Source organism: Egretta garzetta, unplaced genomic scaffold (assembly GCF_000687185.1).
Source record: "Egretta garzetta isolate BGI_Z169 unplaced genomic scaffold, ASM68718v1 scaffold633, whole genome shotgun sequence".
NCBI lineage: Eukaryota > Metazoa > Chordata > Aves > Pelecaniformes > Ardeidae > Egretta > Egretta garzetta.
The window spans coordinates 331,163-355,839 of record NW_009259195.1 but is presented as its reverse complement, the minus strand read 5'-3'; the positions used below and the strand labels follow the sequence as shown (position 1 = coordinate 355,839).

General features: G+C 39.0%; 1 protein-coding gene across 1 annotated transcript in view; it reads right to left on the bottom strand.

Moving 5' to 3' along the window:
- The window catches only part of PTPRN2 (protein tyrosine phosphatase receptor type N2), a gene marked incomplete at its 5' end in the record, with an annotated part of 501,249 nt that overhangs the window by 241,333 nt on the left and 235,239 nt on the right, over positions 1–24,677 (bottom strand). Inside the window, 2 exons of the mRNA XM_035891409.1 lie at positions 2,934–2,944; positions 5,083–5,147. Of these exons, the coding sequence (XP_035747302.1) occupies positions 2,934–2,944; positions 5,083–5,147 (76 nt within the window). The remainder of the gene's footprint in view (positions 1–2,933; positions 2,945–5,082; positions 5,148–24,677) is intronic.

Below are 24,677 nucleotides of genomic sequence, written 5' to 3'. Positions count from 1 at the left end.
ATGCCTTTGGCCCTCTTGGCCACCTGGACACACTGCTGGCTCATATTCAGCCGGCTGTCAACCAACACCCCTAGATCCCTCTCTGCCAAACAGCTTTCCAGCCACTCATCCCCAAGCCTGTAGCATTGCATGGGGCCCAAGTGCAGGACCCAGCACTTGGCCTTGTTGAACCTCATATAATTGGTTGCAGTCCATCGATCCAGCCGGTCCAGGTCCCTCTGTAGAGCTTTCCTACCCTTAAGAAGATCAACACTTCCACCCAGCTTAGTGTCATCTGCAAATTTGCTGAAGGTACACTCAATCCCCTCATCCAAGTTGTTAATAAAGAACTGGCCCCAGAACTGAGCCCTGGGGAACACCACTTGTGACCAGCCTCCAACTGGATTTAACTCCATTCACCACCACCCTTTGGGCTTGGCCATCCAACCAGTTTTTTACCCAGCAAAGAATATGCCTGTCCAGGCCATGGGCAGCCAGTTTCTCAAATCCTACAAAAAAAGTTACACAATTGCAGTCATGAGTGTATTTTGTGTGGGCCTACTGGGAAATGGGAAGAGTTAATTTAAAATAATGTATTCCAGGGTGCTGTTTCACGAGTTCGAGACAGAAACAGTGCCATTCCATTGGTTTGTTTCAGGACTTGAATCAGATCATTTATTATTCAAATCACAGACTCTTAGCCTCTAAAACCTGATTTGAATCATTGCACTTCCTTAAGCCACTGGAGAGCCTGACCTGTTATACTGAAATTGTTGTTGAAAACAAATTTCAGCCAAAAGCTAGATAAACAGTTATTTTTCCATGCCATAGTAACTGCATTTGAACCATTATTTGAAATTTTCTTAAACTGGAGCTGGACTTGAACCAGACAAACTCTGGTCACAGCCAAGCTCACAGTGGAATTGAACTGAAAAATATGGTGCTTTTATAATAATTCAAAAGTGCTTACGTGAAGAGAATGAAGTGGTTAAGTTCCTAAAGGATGTGAAAGGAATTCCAGGTTACTCAGCAACTTCTGTGTGGGGCCATGGTTTGTGGTGCCTGCTGAGCTCCCTTGGGCTGGAGAGCAGGTCCTGGGCACAAGTCCGGTTGGACTAACGTTTGCGTGGGACTGGGCCTCCCGACCCTGCTGAATCCTGAACTCAGCAGGAGTTAGGTGGGCCCGCGCTTCTGATAAGGAGGCTTTCCCTCTGTGTGAGACCAAAAGCTGCCCCCGAGATCTCATAGGGGTGCTCAGCTATGCAGAGCAACAAGTTCAACTCTTCTTTCTGCAAAACGCAGTTACGGGTTCTGTTTAAATGCTGTTTAGCTATTCAGGCTTTTTACCAGTACTATGCCTCTTATGGTATTATGCAAATATACACATAGATAACACAACACTTACATTCATACCCTCACATACACTCAACTATAAGAGGTTCCTGAACTTCTGAAGATGACCTTAGGACTTCAGAGGTTTATTTCATGTGTGGGAGATCAAAAGAAAATACCTCAAAGACAACAGCAGTTTCATCGTATCTGAATAACCAAGAAGGTGTGAAAAGCTTGTGATGAATTTGTGTGGCACAAACATCATGCGTGACAATAATTCAGACAAATCTTGGAGGGCTACTCCATAGGAGTTTTAGAGCTGTTATAGGTGCTGGAAAACTCCAAATAGAAAATAAACCTCTTAGGAAACATAATTCCAGAGGTAGTCAGTACTACAGCAATGCACACATCCTCAGGATTTCGGTATGGTCATTGGTTTTCTCTACAGCAGAGTTCTTCCTGGTTTTATGGTACAATAGCCTTCTTACAAACAAGACAGGCGCCAAAATAATTAGCACTTTAAGAGTGATACACAGTACCTCAAACTCCAATCCAACTCTCTGGATCCCTGGACGACTCAACAGTCTGCTGGCAAAAGGCTGAAGAGCATGTGCTATGGAAGTACCAGTAAGGGTCTGTTGTTCCACAATGAACTGAAAGAAGCTCTGCTTACCCACAGTCCAGACAACGCTTTGCACTGTATCACCCAAACCTTCCCATGAAGCGTATAGAACTTTAAAGTCCACAACCTGACACACGAGCAGCTTTTGACGTTGCAGCTAAGGAACTCTTTTAATCCTGCTAAAGCAGAGCCTGCCCTAAATTGACACAATTCAGCTAACCTTGGCTATATCCAGAAAAATCACGGAACCTGTGGAAATCTTTTACATGACATAAAGATGATGAACTGTACTGTAGCTGTGGTAAACTCCAGACCCGCGTTGTTAATGACTACCTGGCGCATGTTTATGCAGTGACACAAAAGGAACTCATCAGCCCTCCCCAGACTCGACTGAACAGCTCAGTAAGCTTGCTGTGAATTTTATAATCTGTTGTTGCTTTTGAAATGCTTTTCCTGAGACAGAGAGAGCAAGCGAGAGATTGAGGAGCTCTGAGAAGCATTTCTTTCCTCCACAGAGAAAGAGACAGTTTCCTTCTACTGCCCCCAAGGCCTGGGTAGTCATTGACGTCGACACATTTCTTACTGAGGCACATATCCTGCTACCGTAGATCAACACCTAAAACAGATTCCACTGTCCAGAGCAACACAAGAATTATCACTGAGCTTAGAACAGTTCCTGCATTTGTTTATACAGCTGCTCCATTTGCTACTAGTATCTCAACTATATTTCTCTTGAGCTATTTCAGATATGAACCTTGTCATGCAAAATCAATCCTTTTTATTTTACAGTCCTGCAAGTGAAGATTATATATCCATTAACTTTGTAATGAATCTGACCTACTGTCCAACCAAAAGGCCATTTCTCATTCTGAAACTAAAGAGTACTTTTGATTCAAGCATCTTGACTTTGATTTACAGTTACCATTACATATAATTCCATCCTTATGGTATGAAGAAAAATAAATCCTTCTTCAACAAAAGGCTCTTTCGTTACGTTAAAATATGTGCTTTCTATTATTTAAACAATGTTAAACACCGTGAATCAAAAACAAACTGCAAAACTGGATTAACATAGTTAGATTTAACCTGAAATAGCCTGAATCTGATACCCTATCAACAAAGAAACAGCTTGGTTACAGCACTCCGTTATTTTTCATGTAGGTGAGACTGCAGAAATGTATTCACTATGTACACAATCATATCTGATAAGACTTAGAAAGGGGAATGTACACAGCTGGGAGAACTCACATCCAGCAAAATATATAAGCAGCTGAATAAATGTTCTTCCATCATCTTAATGTTCCAAACCACTTGGTTCTTTCACTGTTGATCACCATATCTCAGATGTAGCCTGGAATATATTTAGGCTGAAATGTCTGCTTCCCTTCGGTTAATTCATTTTCACTTTTTGCCTTCTAAAAATACATATTTGGCAAAGTGTAAAGTACAACCTTCTGTCAAAGTCTTTATTAATCCAAGTAGTATCACCAGAATTTTTGAAGCTATGATAGCCTTATGCTATATATGGGAGGTGAGTTCTGCAATGACTTTTTCTAAACCAAGCACAAGAACCAGACTGGGGAGATCTCTAGGCTAAGAACTTGTCCATTTTTTCCAGTTCTATTAGCTGGTCTTATAAAAAGCTAGGAAGTCCTTGAGGCTGTATCTCCAGTACATCCTTAGACTACCACGGGTACAACAACCCTATTACTACAATGCGGATTAATGATGCATTTAACAGCTGACAACTTGCATTTCAAATATCCAAAAGGGCTTTCTGTCTCCGCTGAACACATAGAAGATAAACAATTCATTTACCAGTAAGCATCTGAAATGAAGTGTGCTTTCATTTTTCAGCTGACTTTGAAGCCAACTGGAATCCATTCAATGACTGGAATCAGACAAAATGCATGGAGGTATTCCATTAGCAAAAGGAGTCCCATTGGGTAAAATGTTACTGAATGTGGCTTCCGTAATCTGTGCCACAGTCCTGATTCTCCTGTTATTTAGCAGAAACCAGGGTTTGTGGGTAGCACAAATGCAAGCTTCACTCTGGCGTGAAGTCAGGACACATTCTGAGGTGCACATCCATGTTCCAGGATACACTTCCCAGCTCTTGAGGTTATGCACCCTTGAGAGTCTCAACTGATAAATCAGCTTCAGTTAATGAGATGCTGGCTTTCATTTTCTCATGATTTCATCTATGTTTGCTTCCAAGTTCTAATTCTTACAGCTTTGACCCCGAACATATCAGCAGGCCTCAGTGCTGGTACCTCTTCAGGACCAAGTCTTTTAATAATGTGAATAAAGTTACACAAAGAACCTCAGAAATCCTGTCAAGTTAAGTTCTTAGGTGTGAACTGATCAAAATCAGAAAGATAAAAAATGAAAATCAGTAAAAAAATAAAAAAAGTGAATTCCTTCAGTATATTAACAGTTATAAATTCATTGTTCTTAATACTGAGGATCATGTAATCACAAGAAAAAGGCATTTGTCTAGCACAGTGAGCATTCACCACTAGCAAAATTACTTAAATGAAAAGGAAAAAAAAAAAAGATAACTGTGTACACAAAATTAGCACGAGAATTAGCAATCAACTGTAGTTCATACAAGGTTCTTAGCAGATAGCATCATCTTTATTAATAAATGATGAGCTGCTTAGTGGAGTTTTTGCTTAGTGGTATCACCATAATAACAGACACATTTTATTTATGTTTCAAGTTACATCCAAAATAAGCAAGTCATTCACTGTCAGATTCTCTCCACCATCTGAAGACTCTTTACCCCAAATTTAAACTTTCATTGATCTAGAAGAGAGAGCACTCCTTCAAAACCAAGGGGAATAATACGATGACTTCAGTTGCTGTGCTCATCTTTGGGGATTTTGTTCTGGTGATACAACAAAGCAAAAAACTGCATTTCTTAAAGCCGGCTGCACTTTCCTCATAAGGATGGTATTTTTTTTTCTCTGTGGGATACAGTGCTATTTGTGCAGCAGATTGTATTTTGACAGATGCAACTGTACCATAAAAAGGCCCTTAGCACTATCAGACTGGTAGCTCACAAACGTTCATGAGCTCCAGGACTTCTTAAAAAAACCAACAATTAAAATGTTTTTGAGAGTGTAAAATGCCCCCAAGCCACTTACCTCCCCCACACCAGTCTGCAGAATTTTCAGTCCAGTTGTTTTTTCAAGCTTCTCTTTGTTTATGTCTGTAAGGAAAATTGAGATCGAAAGAGTTATGGGGAAGCTGGAATGCACACAATTTTGCAGTATTTGCAGTATAGCAAACCTTCTTTCCTCCATCAATAAATTCATGACTGATCCTACCTATGCCATGCATGGAATGTCTTTCCCTGATAGCAACTCTGCTAGTCAGTTTTTTGAATGCATACGTATGCCATTAATTGTTCATCAAGACGTGAAAAAGAAAGCCAAACTAATTCTAGTTTCCTTGTATACACAGCATCACACACATTTAACACATATACACAATATGTTTGGAAAGTTGTCTTCTTTGGAAAGTTTCCACTGTCTTCCTTGCAGTGAAGAGCAGGGCAACACCTTACCATTACAACAGCACTGTCACTGTGTAGGGCATTTTATAACAAATGACAGACTGTTACCTAGCAGATAAATAGTTTATCTCCCAACATCAGGATGCAATCCACAGTATTTTCCTTTTCAAAATTTAGATTTTCCCTATTTGTCAGCTTCTCTATAAGTATAAACATTCAAAACAAAGTAATCCAGCATAAAACAGCTAAATGCAAAATTGAGATGGTAATCGCTAAGACTACATCTATACTTGTAACCCAAGCATGTCCAGAGCATGAACTTGAGCGCTGTGTTACCATTGCCTGTACTTTTAAAACATTACTATGGTCTGCACATGATTTTGGCCTCTGCCTGCCTCTATTCTCACAAAACAATGCCCAACCACAGTTCTGGGGACAGCACAAGGGTGAGATTATTCCCAGCTGGGGGTGTGGGAATTGACTCGACCACTTCCCATGGTCGAGTCCCCATCCCTGGAGGCATTTAAAAGATGGGCAGACGAGGTGCTTAGGGACATGGCTTAGTGGTGGGATGGCAGGGTTAGGTTAACGGTTGGGCTCGATGATCTTAAAGGTCTTTTCCAACCTGAATGATTCTATGATTCTATGGGTAAGGTCATCCTGTTTTGGATGGGAAGACTTTAACCTTCTAGATGCAAACTGTGCCAATTGGACTCATGGCCAAACCCCAGGCACCTGGCTTGATTTATTTATGAGTAGAAATGAAGCCTTGGAGCCTTGTTACACTGTCCTCTCTTTAGCCGTCCAGTCACTGACTATGTAATCCCAGTGAGTCATCTAGGTTCTCTCTGCAGTCGACGGAAAGGGATGGACATTTAATGACATGAGTCATCCCACATATTTTACACACATCTGCAAGCACCTATCTCTCTCCTTTGATTACGGACACGAATGAGCTGGATAGACTCAGCTTCTCAATTTAAGTTGCCTAAAGGAAACTTTTCTACCAGAAAGGACAAGAAGTATGCTAGAACATATTGTACGCTGTAGATTTACATAAAAATACTGAAAGGATTTAATATATTCTTCTTTCATTTGTGAAAAATAGTCTTTAATTTTTGCTGTTCAAAACATATTCCAAACAGTTCACATTGCAGCAGACAATTCTCAGAAGCAATATTATTGTGAGCGGATACGTTATTTAGTTTGTCCAAAGTGCAACACAAATGACTCACATTTATTTCAGAGGTGAGTCGTATCATTAGGGCTCAATCTCACCTCATATATCCAAAATGTGGAAAGATTTTGGTAAGAGTTTGTATGTGCAAAGACTCAAGAAGTGAAACCTCAAGCAATTCTAATACAGAGAAACTTTTCTGACTGCCTTCAGCAAGGGATGAATATTGCCTGTGATTTAGATGGAGAGGAAAGCTCTGTCCACCTTTTAGACCCACACAGCTTTATCTTTGCTTCTTTTTAATATGCTACCGATTAAGCAGTTAGGAACATGGAGTCCCAAGCTAAGAAAGCTTAAAACCATGTCTTGCTGGATGGCTGCCTAAAAACCGCATACAATACTGACATGCTTAATACTTATGCCGTGCTTTACACATTCACAAACATATTTATTCCACCCAAAGTCACGGGGACCACATGAAAAGGACAGTTGCCTGGGCCACACAATTTGAGGCTACATTTTCACTGTGTTGTATATGTTGTGCAGTATGATTTCCAAAAAACAAGTAAATCTTTGCCAACAAGCTTGATTTTCAGCCTTCAGATGCCTCTGGACTATACTGCTTCAGTGATGACTGATGGCCTGCCATCTCACATGACAACATTCTCCCCTTTGAACGTGCCATTTCATTGCAAAGGTGTGCCGTGCTACCACACTGACTGCCTCACACCCAGCATACACGTTAAAGGCAGATTTCTACCAAATGCAAAAATTCAGAAGATTTATAAAGCCAGAAAGCCCCACAGCCTCCTTCAAAGAAACTGAATGGTCCGACAAATGATTCTTTGGTAGCTTAGGATAAAGAAAACTGCACAGCAGAGTGGCCGCAAAATAAAAGGGTATAAGTAAACAAGGCTTAAATCCCAGCGTGTAATTTCCTACCACATGAACAGTTAATAGAAAATATTGGCTCTGCTGAATCACTGAATTTTATAATTACTATTACATATTTGACCTCCTTTTTATAGGTTTCCTGCAGACTTTAATTATTGAAGCTTTGATATTAAAAAACAGAAAAAAAGTTTACTTAACACCTCCTTTCCCCCTGGATATTCACTAAACCACAAAGGACAGCTCTGACAGCCATGCTAACATAAACCCTGCCAAAATTAGGAGGCATGAAGGAATGACGTGTTATTGATTAAATCATAACCTGAAAATGGTCAAGCTCGGGCACTGTCAGATTGCAGAGAGACACAGCAGACAGTCTCCGGCATGTTCACTCCAGGCATGTATAGGAGCATATTTTAGCTAACCTTGAACTCCACAAGCAGTTCGGGAAGGTCAAGAAATTCTGTCAAAACCAGCCGTGCTGAAGCTGAAGCATCAACTACATATCAAGCAGCCTCTTCAAGCTGCTGAACGGTGAATATAACTACCTATTTTTTTCTACCTATAACTATAATGGAGAATTTAAGACAATAAAACATAGTTGATAACCTATAGCTAGATGAGGAAGAAGTGGTGGGAAAATAAATTCAGATATTAAGTACAAGCTACTGATCTTTTGAAAACTGGCCTAATTTTTTTTTTTTTTTTAAAGTTTTTTAGGTTACTACCTGCTAGCTTTTTTTCCAACAGCCTCTCACTCATTCCCCCTGTCCCGGTGGGGTGGGGGAAGAATTGGAAGGGTAAAAGTGAGAAAGAAACTTGTGGGTTGAGTTTTGAAAACTGGCCTAATTTTTTTTTTTTTTTTTAAAGTATTTTAGTGTACTACCTGCTAGCTTTTATTCCAATACAGATATACAGCAGATGATGTTTCTGTGGCACATTTTATGACCTGGAAATTATAATTCTGGGTAACATGGTATATTGCACATTCCACCAAAGTTGATTTTTTATGGCCACAGTTTCAAGTCCTGAAATACTAATGGAGAACTGACAAACTCATCAGCAAAGAGGCATAATAAAAACAGCTATTCAAAAAAAAGCAAAAAAAAAAAATCCCAACCCAGTTAGCAACATATAAATCCCTTTTTTAATCTTCCACTGAAACAAAAAGGGCTTCCAAACACACAAAAAAGAAGGCTTTTAAATTAAATTCACTAGATGAAGGATATGCAAATTACCTGAAGAAGCGGAGCCCTATAATGTTCTCAAAATTCTGCAATAGCCTATTTAATTAGTATTTTAATTTATCAGAATAATTCTTTGCACTTGACAATTTATGCAGTATTCCATATAATTAAGCACGTAGCTACAGTGGAATAATTTTGCCTACTCTCTGTATACCAGTTATTTTAACCTGAAAGAATATGTGGAAGTCTCTTCTGTGATCTAAATTACAATGGGGACAACTTAATGGCTTTGCTCTATTAGAGAGCACGATGAGGGTGTTACTGAGTGTTTAAGGGCAGGGATTGTCACTGTTCATAGGCTTCACTAACCTGAGGGAGGTCTGATGTATTTTCTGAGTGCTAATGCTTATTTCCTTTAGCAAAGTTATCTGTCAGCAGCACAGTCAGGAATTTGAGTGTCTAGTTTTGTAGTTGGCAGGTTTAATCTTAGAGTCCATTGGTTATTAGGAGAAGCAAGTTATACAGGGCTTCGAGCAGACCTCCAGCCTCATTATAGCTCTTCTGGAAGAAGGAAGCCCTGAAAAATGGGTGGCTTACAGAGGTTTGCTATAAAGCAGGTTGCCAGGCACAACTTGTTGTGGTTTAACCTGGCTGGCAACTCAGCCCCACGCAGCTGCTCGCTCACTCCCCCCACAATGGGACAGGGGAGAGAATCAGAAGAGTAAAAGTGAGAAAACTCATGGTTTGAGATAAAGACAGTTTAACAGGGAAAGCAAAAAGCCACGCACGCAAGCAAAGCAAAGCAAGGAATTCATTCACCACTTCCCATGGACAGGCAGGGGCTCAGCCATTCCCAGGAAAGCTGGGCTCCATCACGTGTAACGGTGACTTGGGAAGACAAACGCCATCACTCCGAATGTCCCCCATTTCCTTCTTCTTCCCCCAGCTCATATAGTGAGCAGGATGTCATATGGTCTGGAATAGCCCTTTGGCCAGTTTGGGTCAGCTCTCCTGGCTGTGTCCCCCCCAGCTTCTTGTGCACCTGGCAGAGCTGAGAGCTGAGAAGTCCTTGGCCAGTCTAAGCACTACCCAGCAACAACCAAAACATCAGTGTGTTATCAACATTCTTCTAGTACTAAATCCAAAACACAGCACCATAGCAGCTACTAGGAAGAAAATTAACTGTCCCAGCCGAAACCAGGACACAGCTGCACCCTCTGGCTTACTCGTGCGAGCGCAGACTGGCACAAGCGGGCCAAGAGAATGGTTTCTGCAGGAGGCTTGGGTCCCGTCTCCTGTGCTGCTGCAGGATTTACCTGCTCCAGAGAAGAAACCACCCTTAAATACGAAAAGTAGTTGTGGGAAGATGGTGTCATGCACAAGGAAACCTGATTGTTCTGCTGTGAATCTGACTTTGAGGGTGTGCTGTATTTAATTAAATGTAGAAAAAGAAGTACTTACAGACATATGATTCCCCTGACCTCTATTACATGCTCATTTTAGAATGAGCCAATTCATGCCCTAGACTCACTAACTATATTGACTGGACCTCTAGTCAATAAAGTGATGGAGGGCAATTAATTCAGATTTACTGTAGGCTGTCAGATGAATTCTACAACTGTCTTCTTCCCAACAGCTTGTTGCAAAGCTCCTTTCGCAGAGCCACATTCAGAAGAATTTAATTTATTTTCCCTTCTTTAAGGAAAGGAAAGGGAAAAGGAGGAAGGGAAATCCAGAGAGATGGTGTATACTACAGATTTTAACTTTTTAACAACTTTCCCGAATCTAACACAAGCAGATGTTGTATTTATTTACATCAAGTTAGTCTTTGCTTTTTCCTCCCCTACAAAGAACCCCCAGATTATACGGAAAGATACTTCATAGGGTGGACCCGAAAGGCCACCTTTATGTTTGGCAGACCCAGGCACTGTGACATGCATATACATCGCAGGCGCTAAAACCTTGGTCCCTTGAAATTCAGTGAAAATGGATTCCCATAATATTTGGGGTCTCTCCTTGTTGAGATGAACACAGCCGAAGAGTAAACCTGCCTTTGCACAGCCGATGAAACTGCTGAGGCATTCACACCATTAAATGAGAATGGGACAGAGGAAAACCACACTCTCGGTTCATTTTTTCGGTGTTACGTAGGTGTGCTGACCTCATTCACTGTCCTTTGTTGGAAGTAATTAAAAAGTACTTTGATGAACTTTGAATCAGATACTTAGGTACCACTGTTTGTGGAATACAAAATAAACTCTCCTTGACTTTGGTACATGTCTCCAGGGTGGTGCATGGAGACCCTCTGCTGGGCACCCCAAAACCCTGGGCACTCCTGCCAGGAGCTACAGTCTGTGAATCTGTAACTCCTCTCCCTGGGCAGGAATAGCATCAGGCTGCAAGTAAATAAGTCAAAACTACAATGTGAGCATTCAAAATGCTCCAGCTTGAAACAATAATGACTAACTCAAGTGGCCAGACACAAGGGGAAGAAGGATCCCTTTACTAAATTCTACAATTCAATTAGTGAAGGACAAGTACACAGGATGGGGGCAAGAGGTATTTTGTCTTCCAATCTTTGCTCAGTGATGGCGTGAGATAGTCGCTTCACATGTAATTTCTAGTTAACTGGCAGCCAGGCCTGGAATGAAAATGATTGCGGAAAAGTCAAAGCCGCATAGCTGTACTAGCGACAGCCTGCTAAATATTATGTCATATTCAATTTTCAAGTCATTTTTCAAATGATTTTAATTAGATATTGTTTCAATCTCACGTGCATTAATTTAATTTCTGATATCAACATTTCAGCTTTCAATCTGTTCAGATGCAGCACCTTGCTGCCTGGAGTAATTTAAAATATCGTTTGCATCTCCAGCAATTTTGAGGGCACACATCCTTTACAACCTGTTCTAGCCAATAAAACCAGCAGATGAAAATTCAGGCAATGTTCACCACTCCCAGTGCACCTTTGCATTCTCACAGTTTTAGGTACAAGACAGCCAATCCTCCATGCACACAATCAAGCAATTTTCCATCTCTGTTTGTCTTTAATTCTGTTCAAAAAATACACACAAAATCCATTTGTCAGGCAAATAGAAGCACTGCACATTGCTGTAAGAGAAAAATTGGCCCATACTTGATTAGGTGGCAAGACCTATATATTTTTTTAGGTTCATTGACTAAAACAGTGTCACTTTCCCCTCTAAACCAGCTACCTCCCACATCCCTAATGTCCCATGGTCAGAGAATATTCAAGGATAGAGTGGCAAAGACCTCACGTAGCAGTCTGTTTGCATAGATTAGGTCTGTGTTTTAAACACATTATTTCTGCCTGACTGCTTGCATTGATTTATTTTTACTTATTTAATAAATAGCTGCTCCATTGTATGTTTTCCTTTAACTGTCCTTTAAAATTTCCATACTGCTGTTCTAAAATGTGATATTTAAATTGTAATAAAGGATTTTGGGATATATGAAATAACATTTTTTAATTTATTTGGAGCTTTCATGTTAACAGTGAGATCCACCTCTACTAACTGCTGTCTCAACTAAGACGCAAGTCAAGGCTCCCCCACTAGTCAAGAGAAGTAAATAAGTATCATCAGAGATTGACTTACCCCATCCTGAGATAGGTATAATTTTTTCATCACATATAAATACAGACCTGGAAGGGCCTGTTGGGTCAACCAGTCAATTTTCTTTTCCTGCCACAAGCAAACCTTTATAAGAAACATATGTATATAAGCTCCAAAATACTTTAGCAGTAAAGCACAGCATAGCTGGCCAGTCAAGGGAGGTGATGGTACCACTCTACACTGCACTGGTGCGGCCCCACCTCAAGTACTGTGTGCAGTTTTGGGTGCCTCAATTTATATTTAGAAGGACGTCAAACTATTAGAGTGTGTCCAGAGGAGGGTGGCCAAGATGGTGAAAGGTCTCCAGGGCAACACTTACGAGGAGCAGCTGAGGTCACTTGGCTTGTTTGGCTTGGAGAAAAGAAGGCTGAGGGGTGACCTCATCGCAGTCTACACCTTCCTTGGTGGGGCAGCAGAGGGGGAGGTGGTGATCTCTTCTCTCTGGTCACCAGCAATAGGGCATAAGGAAATGGAATGAAACTGTGTCAAGGGAAGTTCAGATTGAACATTAGGAAAAGGTTCTTCACTGAGAGGGTGGTTGGTCAGTGGAACGGGCTCCCCAGAGAAGCAGTCATGGCACCAAGCCTGCCAGAGTTCAAGGAGCGTCTGGACGATGCTCTTACTCATATGGTTTAGTTTTAGGTAGTCCTGTGAGGAGCGGGGAGTTGGACTTCGTGATCCTAATGGGTGCCTTCAAACTTGAGATATTCTATGATTCTATGATTCCAAAACAGTCGAATCAACAATGCCACTTCTAGAGAGGAATTAACTTTATTTGAATTTATCTTTGTCCTCCTACTGCTGGCCAACACTAGACCTTTCAAGGTGTGGTGTCAATGTGATGGTTCCTTTTCTTAAAGTATCACCAAACCCAGTTTTTATGAATTAGAACTGTAGAAATGAAAAACCTTTATCTATTCTAAATACTTTCTTGCAGAGCTTCAGAAGCCCATTATCAAAAATAATCTCCTAAATAATATAAGGAAGTTGATGTACAGCAATAGTAGAGTTTTGAGTACTAATAATGAAAATAACCATGCTTCAGCTATGTATGTTTTACAAATACAGAATATATTTCAATGAATTCTTAACAGTGGCAATTTTTAATACTATTGACCATTTGAACAGTGATGAGTCAATGCTGCATATTACTTGATGGAATACAGCACATGCATGTGTAACGATTTGCCTGCATACTTAAAACACTTATCCATTATTTATCACTAAAGGTGTGCCAATTCAGCCAGAGTTAGCAGAAAATGAAAAAAGAAGTGTCATTCCACCTTTCACATCAAAATTTGTTCACAGAAATATTCTTTGACAAGTTTCAGCTCTGTATGGAAAATTCAGCTAAAACAACCTGCAGTATGTTGAGCTGAAGCTGGAGCAGAATACATTCAAGTAGACCAAAGGGACATGAGTACTGAGGCAAGTGCAGACAATTTTTCCCGGCAAGCTCCTTTCTGGGCTGATTGCTAATGTCTAGATCAATTTCTTATTTGTACTTTTTAAAGTCCCAGTTACCTTAACATTAAAATTCACCACCGTATCCTTAATCTGAACATTTATAAATTAGAAGGCAAGATTTGTGGTCCTAGGGGATGGGCAGGTAAGAGGGACCACCTGGATCTCTCTCAGCCCTTCTTAGTGCAGGGAAATCCTTGCCTCCTCACCTTCACAACACTGAGGAAAGTAACATTCCACAAAATGAGCTTAAGGCCACAGCTTCTTTTCCTTCCTTTTAAATAGGCATGGTTTTGGAATGGCATTATAAAAGAACAGTTTTGCTGCCGCCTTCAACAGAATGCTTCAATTTTCTTGTGATGAAAATACTACAAAAAAATCAAACAGATAATGGCAGTTACTCAGCTTTTCATGGGTAGCGACATATTCTAGCTTTGCATCTGCTTTTTGCTTCTATTTGAATATTCTCTCCTTCCATATACTTCATTTTGATCCCTCAGGATATCCACTGCATCTCTTTTTTGTGTTTTATTATTTTTAAATAAGAACTGTCTGTCCTCTTTAAAAATATAAACATTTACATAAGATCTGTTCCTTGTCTTTCTAATGCTTTAGAAAAAGTAGCAAAATTATAAGCTTCTATGACCATCTCCATCTAATGAGAACAAAAATATTTGCCTACCTAGTGTCCAGGACTAGTAGTATCTAAAATACAATTTTCTCCCCTGTTCTTGCTTTTCTAGCAATATTAATTGGGGTGGTTTATAAACAGCAAAAACCATTGTAGTGATCCAGATGTTGCTACTTATGGTTGTAGAAATCCAGGAACCTAGTTATCTGGAATTTAACTGACCTTGTGTCGTTTCTTTAGAACAGATGATGTGTTACTGGGGCAAGGGAAAGGACTAGACCATCTCTCCAGAATTGTACCAGCTACTTTTTCTATAGCTTCTATTATTTTTTCAGCATAAAACAAACCAAAGAATTCAGGAAAAGAAAACCAAGAACAGACATTACACTTTTAAAGATGCACTCCTCCTGAGGGTCTCCCTGGAAAGTACACTGACCCCCTTTGACATTATAATATATAATATTTAAAAATACACATATTGCCTTCTAACTATTAAACCTCATCTTTGTAATGAAGTACTTTTTTAGCATTCTCCTGCTTGCACCTTTTTGAGTCTTCTCATATAAACAGCCTGAAATGTATGAATTGTTCTTACTCTTATTTAAAATCTGTCAGAATCTTTGGATGGACACTGTAATGTGTTTGCACGGGTATATGAAAAATTTTAGAGGCGCTACCACTAATTCTCAGCATGCCAAACTGTTGTTATTTTTAACAAATACACATTCAAGAACTATAATTTTTTTCAGTCATTTCCTCAGTTAATAAAACAGTACTCTGTAGGTTCATTTCTTTAATGATCCAAAACGCAACTACAAGTCATATTATTTGTTATTCATCTACAACTACACTTAATGTCATCCTCATGGCACAAATGTAACAAGACCGAGTTGGGAAAACATTAGCAATATTTCAACTGACTGGCTCACTAAATCATGAATAACACAGCTAATGCACAAGGTCATTCACTAACAAAATCTATTTGCTGTGCCCTCAGAATAAAATGAAAATGTTTATTACCAAGGATGCCACTAGTAACAGGAGTCACAATAAAGCTTTCAGGTGACAGTGAACAGGGACAATGTTAACGTGCCCATCGTTTCTCACAATAATTTTTCATAATTCTGCCTTAATGAAAACTTTGATGGCTACATTGCTACCTTTAAGAGAATTTCTTTAAAATCAGCAAAAAGTAGAAGATTCAGTGAAGCCTACTCATAGTTCAGATAGATAGGCCCAATGTTTTTTAAGGAAAATAAACTTTAATCATAACGTAAAAAAGCATTATGTTTATCCTTGGATGGGTGAAGTGCAAAATAAGGAGGGTAAAGGCTTGCCCACAGGGATGACTGAGTTCTAAGCTCATTTACAGAACATGCACGTGTATGTGTGTGCAGGTATGCACATTGGATGGGAATGAGAAGAAGGATTTAACAGGAAAGACCTAAGTGATCTGAAGAACGGCTACTTTGCAGATTCTGGGGACAGCTTTACAGGGAAAGGTTAAAGTCTCTGTTACTTGCCTCTGAAGACCTTTCTTCAGGGCTTGGCAGTAGCTACCAGAAATTCAATCCCCCAGTGAGTGCTTTCACATGTTTCTTCTCCCCTCCCCAGAGTCATCCTTACTTTAGGCAGTCAGGGCTGCTGAACTCCTACTCAAAATATTATGATTATTTCTACAGAAACTACAAATTTTTCTCATGGCCAGGATCCTCATAGGTCAGACACTGTGCAAACACACAACTAAAAGGTGGTTCCTGTGCAAAAGAGCTTAGATCTACCAAACAACTGGAGGCAGTAAATGGCTACAGAGACAGATGACAAGGAATTGATATTAGGCAACACAACTACAGAATACCAACGCAACATCCATCCACACAACATTCTTTCTCTTCTTTTTTGGCACAGGAAAGGATGTGATCGGTTAAGCCTTATAAATCCTTTAAAAGCTGCAGCGCTCTCACCATTTCACTGTTTAGAGGAGCAGAAGAGACTTTTTGGCAGGATTTAAAATACTGAGAAATGTCAAGAAAGGGCACTCTGATCAGCTCTCCCAGAAGTGCTGGAAGCAAAGGCAAAGCTTTCCTTTTCTGTAACGGGTGTGATGGAGAGGTGTCTCTTTTGCAGTAGGCTTAATCCAGTACTTACTGGCATGAGTTTCTGCTGGCACCATCTCTCCTCTAACAATGCAATGAAAATATTTTTTAGGACATCCTTACAAAGTGTAAAAAAGGATACCTGGACAGCCCCACTCCCTGCGATGCCAGTTCAATCTGAGTGGATTATAAATCAGACTATAAACCTCTCATTGGGCAAAATGCCGTTCTGTGTCTCAGACCTCTGCGCACTTTGTGGACGAATCCTATATTCAGAAAGAAAAGCTTTTCTGTCATGCTGGTTTTTGTTTTTTTTTTGTTTTTTTTTTAAAACAATCGTAAGCACCTGCAGAAACATTAGAACTGAAGAAGAGAGATGAGTTGACAGAGGGTGAGGCTGTGGACTAATACTGTGTATCAGGAGCTAGCCCTGCTGGTAAAAGAGTTTACTGGCCATCAAAATGCCAGCTACACACTCTTGTGCGTAGCACCTTATCATTTTTCAGCAAAATGTGCATCATTAGCAAAAAAATCTGCTATGTAAACTCTTTCAGTTTACATGGTAAATTTTGACTGGTGCAGTTGGAAGAGTGATGGCGGGAGCTGTTCCACCAGCAGATAGAAGATGGCGGTAATCTCTGTCAAGGGTACGATAACCACTTTCATTGGCACTGACGCATTGAAAAGAGGACATCGGCCCACAGCCTTTATGAGACTGTCAGACTTGTATGGATTATGCAATTTAACACATAGAAATCATTACTGCATACAATTTACGATAAATGTAAATGAAATGCCTATCCGCTTTATGCATACATGGGCATAGGTCACTATTAGAGTGCCAGCAATTTCAAGCAATTTCTGCATGCTATTTTCTGCAAAAAATTAGCACAATAGCTTCCTTATGGGATGAAAATCTATAGGAGAGTTAAAAGCTCAGTGAAATGTTTTCTGACTTCTCCCTGGCTGCTCCATTTGACAGGCAGACTTTCTCCTACCAAGACAGGCTGGCAAGTACCCCTACAGCTGTGCATGAAGCCATCCTTGCAGCGCGCTCCCCTCCCCGACGGCGCGGCCACAGCGCAGGCTTGTTTCCAGAGCTTCCCCGTGATGCAAATATATGGAAACCAGCCTTAAAAGAAATATTTGCTGCTGAAAAAGAAAGGTGGCTATTACAAGGGCAGTACAGATAATGACTTCCTCAGGAAACAATTTTGTAAGAAAGTGGTTTGCATATTTCCTCCCCCCCTTGCTTTTGTAGGCTGCTAGATCCGTGACTGATTTCTAAAGGAGAGGATGCTCTTGTGGAAGCATTTTAAAATTCCTTTTTTCTTCTTAAATATGTATATATCATATGCCAGAGCCCTTTACTTTATAAATACCTACACTAATCTACACATACACACATAACATGTATGTCTCAATATATGATACATACATATAGCTTATTCCACCCACTACTCTTCAAAAATGAATACAGAACAGTAGTATAAACATAAATTAAGTATGAGGTATACATCTCCGCCAATCAAGATTAATGTATATTATTATCCCTTGACCCCTTCTTAATGTTCCATTTTACCATGTTTCTAAAATATTTATACCATACAGGGTGTTAAATTATAGCAATTAAGACCATAGTATGGTTTTATTAATATTTCATCAAGAATGTTTCATAATTTGAATTTCCCTGGTGCCCTTCTGTTGCTTTGCTGTACACTTTGTGGGGATGGAGGGCACTTCTGTCTTGTTCTTCTTCGTCTTTGCAGAACTTTACCAGCATTTTGCTTTATATAGCCAGATACAGTGTTTTGTGGCTACTGATTTTTTACTTGGTCACCAACTCATGTAATAGTCTTAGGTACTTTATGTCCAGTTCTAGGTGTCCAGCACAACAATGACAGCAGCAAACCAGAGAGAGACCAGAGAAGGGCCACAAAAGGGCTGGGACAAGTATTCAAGGAGAGGCTGAGACTGTTGCGTATGTTCAGCATGGGGAAGAGAAGTCTAAGTGGCGATTTAACTGCTGCTGACTGCCACTGGGGTAGGATTACAAAAAAGATGGAGCCAGACTTTTGCAGAGGGTCATACTGAAAGGACTCAAGGAAAATTGCTAGAAAGGAAATTCTGGGTGGGGAGAAGGAAAAAACTATTTTCTTAGTGACTAAAGTGATGGTTGAGAGTTGGGACAGGCTCAACCTGAGAGGCTGTAGAATATTTTTTCTTTGAGATTTCAATAATTTAGGTGGAGTAGGGCCTCAAAAAGCCAAATCTCAGATTTGGCACTGTTTTACACTGTTGGACCTAATGACCTCCAGAGGTCCCTTCCGACTTAACTTTTCCTGTGATTATAAATATAGCTATCACATCTTTAAAGACAGAAATTCTTCACATCCTGACATTTCTGATATCAGAAATACTGATAAACCCTTACTTGAAATAGGTACTGCATGTTTTTATGAGAAAGGCTGCTGTCCTCAAGAGTACCATCATCTCTCAGACCTGGGTTCAGCAAAGCATTTTTATTTCTGGTTCAGTTTGTTCTTATGCAGCAAAGCACTTCAAGACATGTTCTGCTGATGAATCACAGCCCAAAAGCACTGGAGTGGTGTGAAGAAGAGGAACACAGAAATCTGGGAAAATTCAAAACAAGCTAACATTTGGGCTTTATTACTTAGCTTTTGTGGCATGCAATGCTGCATGGTCATCACCACAGAGGTGAACTAGGTTATGACAGCAAAGCTGCAGAGACTGAAAAGATTAAAAAGTGGAACGTTATGTGAATAATGAAAAATAAAAGGAATATTTTTAGAGACAATAATATTATTAGAACAGTCAAAAAATAAACAGAAGGAAAGGAATAATATGCAATGTTGTTCAAGTATGAAGAAAGGTCTCTTCCTGAAGCAGCATAAGGTCACTGCATAAATGACAGGTGACTAAAGGACACAATTGAGTTTTAGTGCTGCCAAGCACAAGGCAGATGACACAAAGGTAGAGGAGGAAGAGAGATGGACCCATGGAAACAAAGAGGGATGAGGGTAAAGGAAAAAATTAGCCAGGACTTCAGATTAGGTTTGGCTACTCCCTATATTTTTCACTCCATATTACAATGGTGGATTCATAATGCAGTTTTAGACACCTGAAAATAAGGCATTTAGTAAAAGCTCCTTGCCTACTTCCCCTACAGCTGATAGAGAGAGGCACTTCCAGAGAGCACTTCATCCTCGCTCAGAAAGACATCATTCACATGTAAATAAAATGTCACCATTCATTTGATGTGCAGCCATGATACGCCAAAAGCAGTTGGGGGTTTGCAGCAAACACTCAAGGAACTGATTTGTGTGATACGGACATAAGTAAGTGAACTCAAGAGGAAGGGAGATACTGAATTAATGGGTAAAAAAATCAAGATGGAAAGAAGAGGATGTCTCTGCTAACCACAGTCTTAGTCACCCAGACTGTAACGTGAAGGGTAAAATTCTACAGTGGTGTTTTCCCATAATTCTGAGGCTGTAGTTTCACACTCAAAATTAATTTTGGGTTTTCTCCTAAAATAAAATCAGTATTATTTGTCCATCCATATATTTGTGTTATTTTGTGTAGGATATGATGTAGTAGTGAGTAATACTGACATAGAGTGATAAAACCAACTTAATCTAGGAAGAGAATACAAGAGTTAAAAAGATAGTTGTAAAATATTTCATTAATTTTAAAACACCAAGGACAGCTTTTACTAGGTACAGACTATAGCCTCTTTTTTTTCCTGAATCATTAAGTTGCATTTTTTTTGTGCTGCAATTATGTTATATTAAATACTTTGATGAATTGTTTCATTCAGTACTCAGCAGCTTGTTTTCAAAATAATGGAATGTTACAGTTTTTATATTTTTATTTGAAAACAAAAGCACAGAATTTTGTGTACTGTAAGAATCAATTTTGATTAATTTCTGATAAGGTCTACAAAAAACTTCTTCCCCCCCAAAAAAGTTTGCTGAACAGACAAAGTTGACAAATTATCAAGCGGAACAAGTGCCTCCAGGCTTATCCTGAAAGGATTTGGTTGTTGTGGGAATTCATATAAATGGAGGCACCAGTCAAGAGCACAGCTCTTTATATTACATTGTCACATAGCAGGAAGAGTCGATGCTCCTTCAGGTAACATTGTGCCACATATAAAAAATGAGCAATTTTGAGCAATTAGTTTCACCAAAGGTTGAATGAGAATCTGAACATCCTGCTGTCTTGCAAGTGAAGCTGTGAAGGAGAAAGGAGTCTTGTTTTTCACGTGCAGGATGGGTGAGGAGATGAGTGAAAGACAATTAACAGGTTGCTGCATCTCTTGTTTTTGATAGCCAACTCGATTAGATCTTCTGTAATTTTGTATCTGGACAATTCCTTGGGTCAATGGAATTCCTACAAAACCTTGTCTATAATGGATAAGAGCACCAGGATCTTGTAAAATGGAGATACATGTGGGATCTAATTATATGTAAAGTGTATGTGTTTTGTGTGTATGATGTAAGGTGCTGGGATAGGATTTGCATATATTTGAATATTCATTAGATCTTCAATATCTTGTGAAACAAAATGCAATAAAGGAAGGAACAGAAGCAGAGATAACAGGGATAAGATGCATCTCTTTCATTTTCCTAATTTTGCACTGTATAATGATTTACCCATCTATGTTCTTATTTAAAAATATCAACAAGATGTTTGATATTATAAATAACATTAAATAATAGACATTAATAATGCATTATAAGCTTTCATTCAATTACAATCTTTAAATTAAATCCAAAGATATTAATACTTAAATAATAATTAATATAAAATTAACTTTTAAATATAGCACTGCAATACTTTGTGGAAATCGTATTAGTTATAGTTAGAGTACTTTAAAGACATAAGCCTTTCTAAATCAAACTGCAGGCACCGCTGACAATTCATTAGAAGGAATCAAAATATACTACTTATTTGGTAATTACAACATATAAATACATTTCCATTATCTTATCAATCATAGTACTACGTCTACCTCATTCTTTTAAATGACACTATTATTACTTGTGCAATTTTACTATGTACTTAAAATACACTATGCCACATTTAAAAATTATTATTTCGGCAGCAGTAGTGTTAAAAGAAAGTAGCATTTTTATAAAGCCTAATACATCTGAAAGGAAAAGCACTCGGAGTATCTAAATATGTTTTCTATGCACAGTTTGAACTCCAGTTGTTCAAAGTGAATTGTTGCCTTTGGTGTGGAACATGAAGTACTTGGGATAGAAGAGCAGAGCGGCATCAAAGGAGGACCAACCATCTGATGCCACAGAATGCATGTATTGATTTCATATTTTTAAAGGCTTCCTTTACCTTGAATATTTAGTAGATCCAATGAAAGTTTGAACTGACTTTAAATTCTGCTTTAACTAAAATGTAATGCTTGAGAAGGACATACAAGTTATTCTATCATTATGCTTGTTATTAGCAAACAGGGTAGTAATTCAGAGGCAGATAGATGACACATTGGGCTTTTGGACCAGAGAGATTATAAAAACTACAAATATTACTTGTATTTTCAATGGTCCATAGACTATGAAAAAGAAATTACTGTGAAGTAGGCAGAGGTTGCTTTTTTAACATCATTTAGGTTAAAATACTTAAATAACCTATTTTTTCCTACTGGTTAATGTACAACATGTTTTCAGCATTAGACAAACCACAATTAAATTGACTATTGGATTTAACTTTGGCATTCGGTCTATTTTTTTTTTTCATTTTCTTCACCTTTTTATTTTAATTATTACTTAATACTGACTTTCAAAATGATGATGTTCGTTACTTGACCTGTAGTAAAATCAAGACTTTCTTGTCATATTCAAGATGCTGATCCCATTTTAAACCTAAGTGCTAGATAATAACATATGTGAAGATGGAGAAAAGGAAACCCAAGAATATTCTCTGCGTGGTATGAGGTATTCGAATTTCTTTCTCCAAATGACATCTGGACATGTGGCCATTAGAACAGTACTTTCCATATAAATGTATATTTCAAAAGTTATATCTAGTTAGGACAAAAGCAAGCAGAAGCCAACAAACCTCAAACCATGAAGCCTGGGGGAATGGAGTTAGACACATCTGGCAAGATATATAGTTTAAAAACATTTTTCATTAACAATTTCTCATTTTTTTCATGATGAACACTCTCCATAACTGATCCAAAGAAGAGGGACAGCTGATCAACTGGGGCAGTTACTAAACTACCATCCTGCAGTGACTTATACTTCTACACAAGCCCTGTATTACTTATATCACTAAACCTTCTTGTTCCAGAGTACAGCTGGTTTTTTTCCAAATTTATTCCAGCTAGCAATTTTGGTTACAGATAATGAAAAAACACCCAAAAAATAAAAAATCAAAATAATTTTTTGACTTGAAAAACATTCTGTGTTTTTAATTTTATTATAATTTGCTTTGACTTTTTTTCTAGAATTGCTGAAAAGGCCAGAACAGAGCTTAAAGCACAATTGAAACCAAATACTTAGTTTAAATGGAAATAATGCAAGGAGATGTAGGAAAATAGAAAATTGTTCTTTAGGTATTTACCCAAATCAGATTAAAGTGGTTTTTTGTTTTGGTTTGGTTATAAAAAAAACCAAAACCCAACCCAAATCACAATACCTCCCCCCAAAAGTTCTCCATACAACTCTTTCCAAATCTCCAAAGCATGTTTAGGATCATAATAAAGGAAATATAATTTGATTTGGTGATTTCACTGAATCTGTTTGGAGTTGTCTTTATCTGAAATTGAGACACTGTAAAAAATTGTCCTCCTTTGCATGAACTAAAGATGTACCAGTATGGGAGGGGACACTGTACATATGTTCAACAAATTTTTTTTTGAGAACCAGAGAAAGTGGTTATATGAAAAGTGAGAACAAAACAAGTAGACAAGTACCTTTTGCTTCCATTAATAGCTTTTGCTTCAAATGTATTTTAAAATACCTTTTTCTAATTAATACAATTCTCGCCATTGTTCATATAATTAGCATCTGATCTGCAGACAGGCAAGCTCCCTGGCAAAGTCTAGAGCCCATACTTGGGGGAACCTAAGACGTTGCTAATAATAGTTGCAGCTGGTACTCCTTTCACAGAAATTACTACTGTAGAGCAGAATATGTGGTTGTGTCTGAGCTGCCAAGGTGAAACACTGCATCTTGGCACACTCTGCCCTCCCTGGGCCTGGCAGTGACAGGGGACGGCTGGACACATGCCCCAATCTGTTGATCTGCCATGGCAATGATAGCCCTTGGCAGACTAAATGAGTAGGAGCCATACATAACATTTTACATTTTGCAGCTAAAGCTATCAGAGCATGTCTGCCTGAGTCCCATAGCTGAAGCCATCCCCGTGCATCCCTGCATCGAAATACAGCCCAATTAATCTCACTTTATTAAGAATTCAGCTCCGAAAAAAGGCTGTTTTCCCTACTAAGCTTGCATTTTTTCCTGTTTTGTAGGGTTTTTTGAGCACTTGCTAATAAGACACAGTGTTGGTTACCTGGCTGATGAGAGCAAAGGTGTCTGAATAATTTGTGGTTATAATAACAGTATACAAATATAAATAGGAATTTACATGAAATTCTTTTACGTGTTTGTAAATTCTCTCCAAACAGCTTGGTGTTAAAGCTTTGTTAGACTGAATTTGAAGAATAGTCTTCTGTGCATAATTCTTAGGTCATAATTCAGAATTTGATTCAGGGCTGAATCTTGGTGTGAGGTCATAACTGTGTTGTGCCTCACCGATTTCACTGTCGTGCTCCATATGGGCACTGTCAAGTGGGAACCTTACCCTGTTGATTTAATAGGGTCACATTTTTATGGGCGTTCAGTTCAGTTCGCTCAAAATATAACTGCTGTGCATCAATTTGAGTTAGACATAAAAGTCACACTGAGCTGCTTCTGTTTAGTCATTAGAAAGAGATTGCATAACGTAGACACATCCCCTTCATACAGCAATACCTGCATCAGTAAAAGTCTTTGTCTTCCTCAGGAGATGGGAAAGTTGTGAAATAGTGAGGTGAAAGTGATTTCCCACGAGTCACCCAGCAGCCTACTGCCAGGAATGGGAATTCCTCACT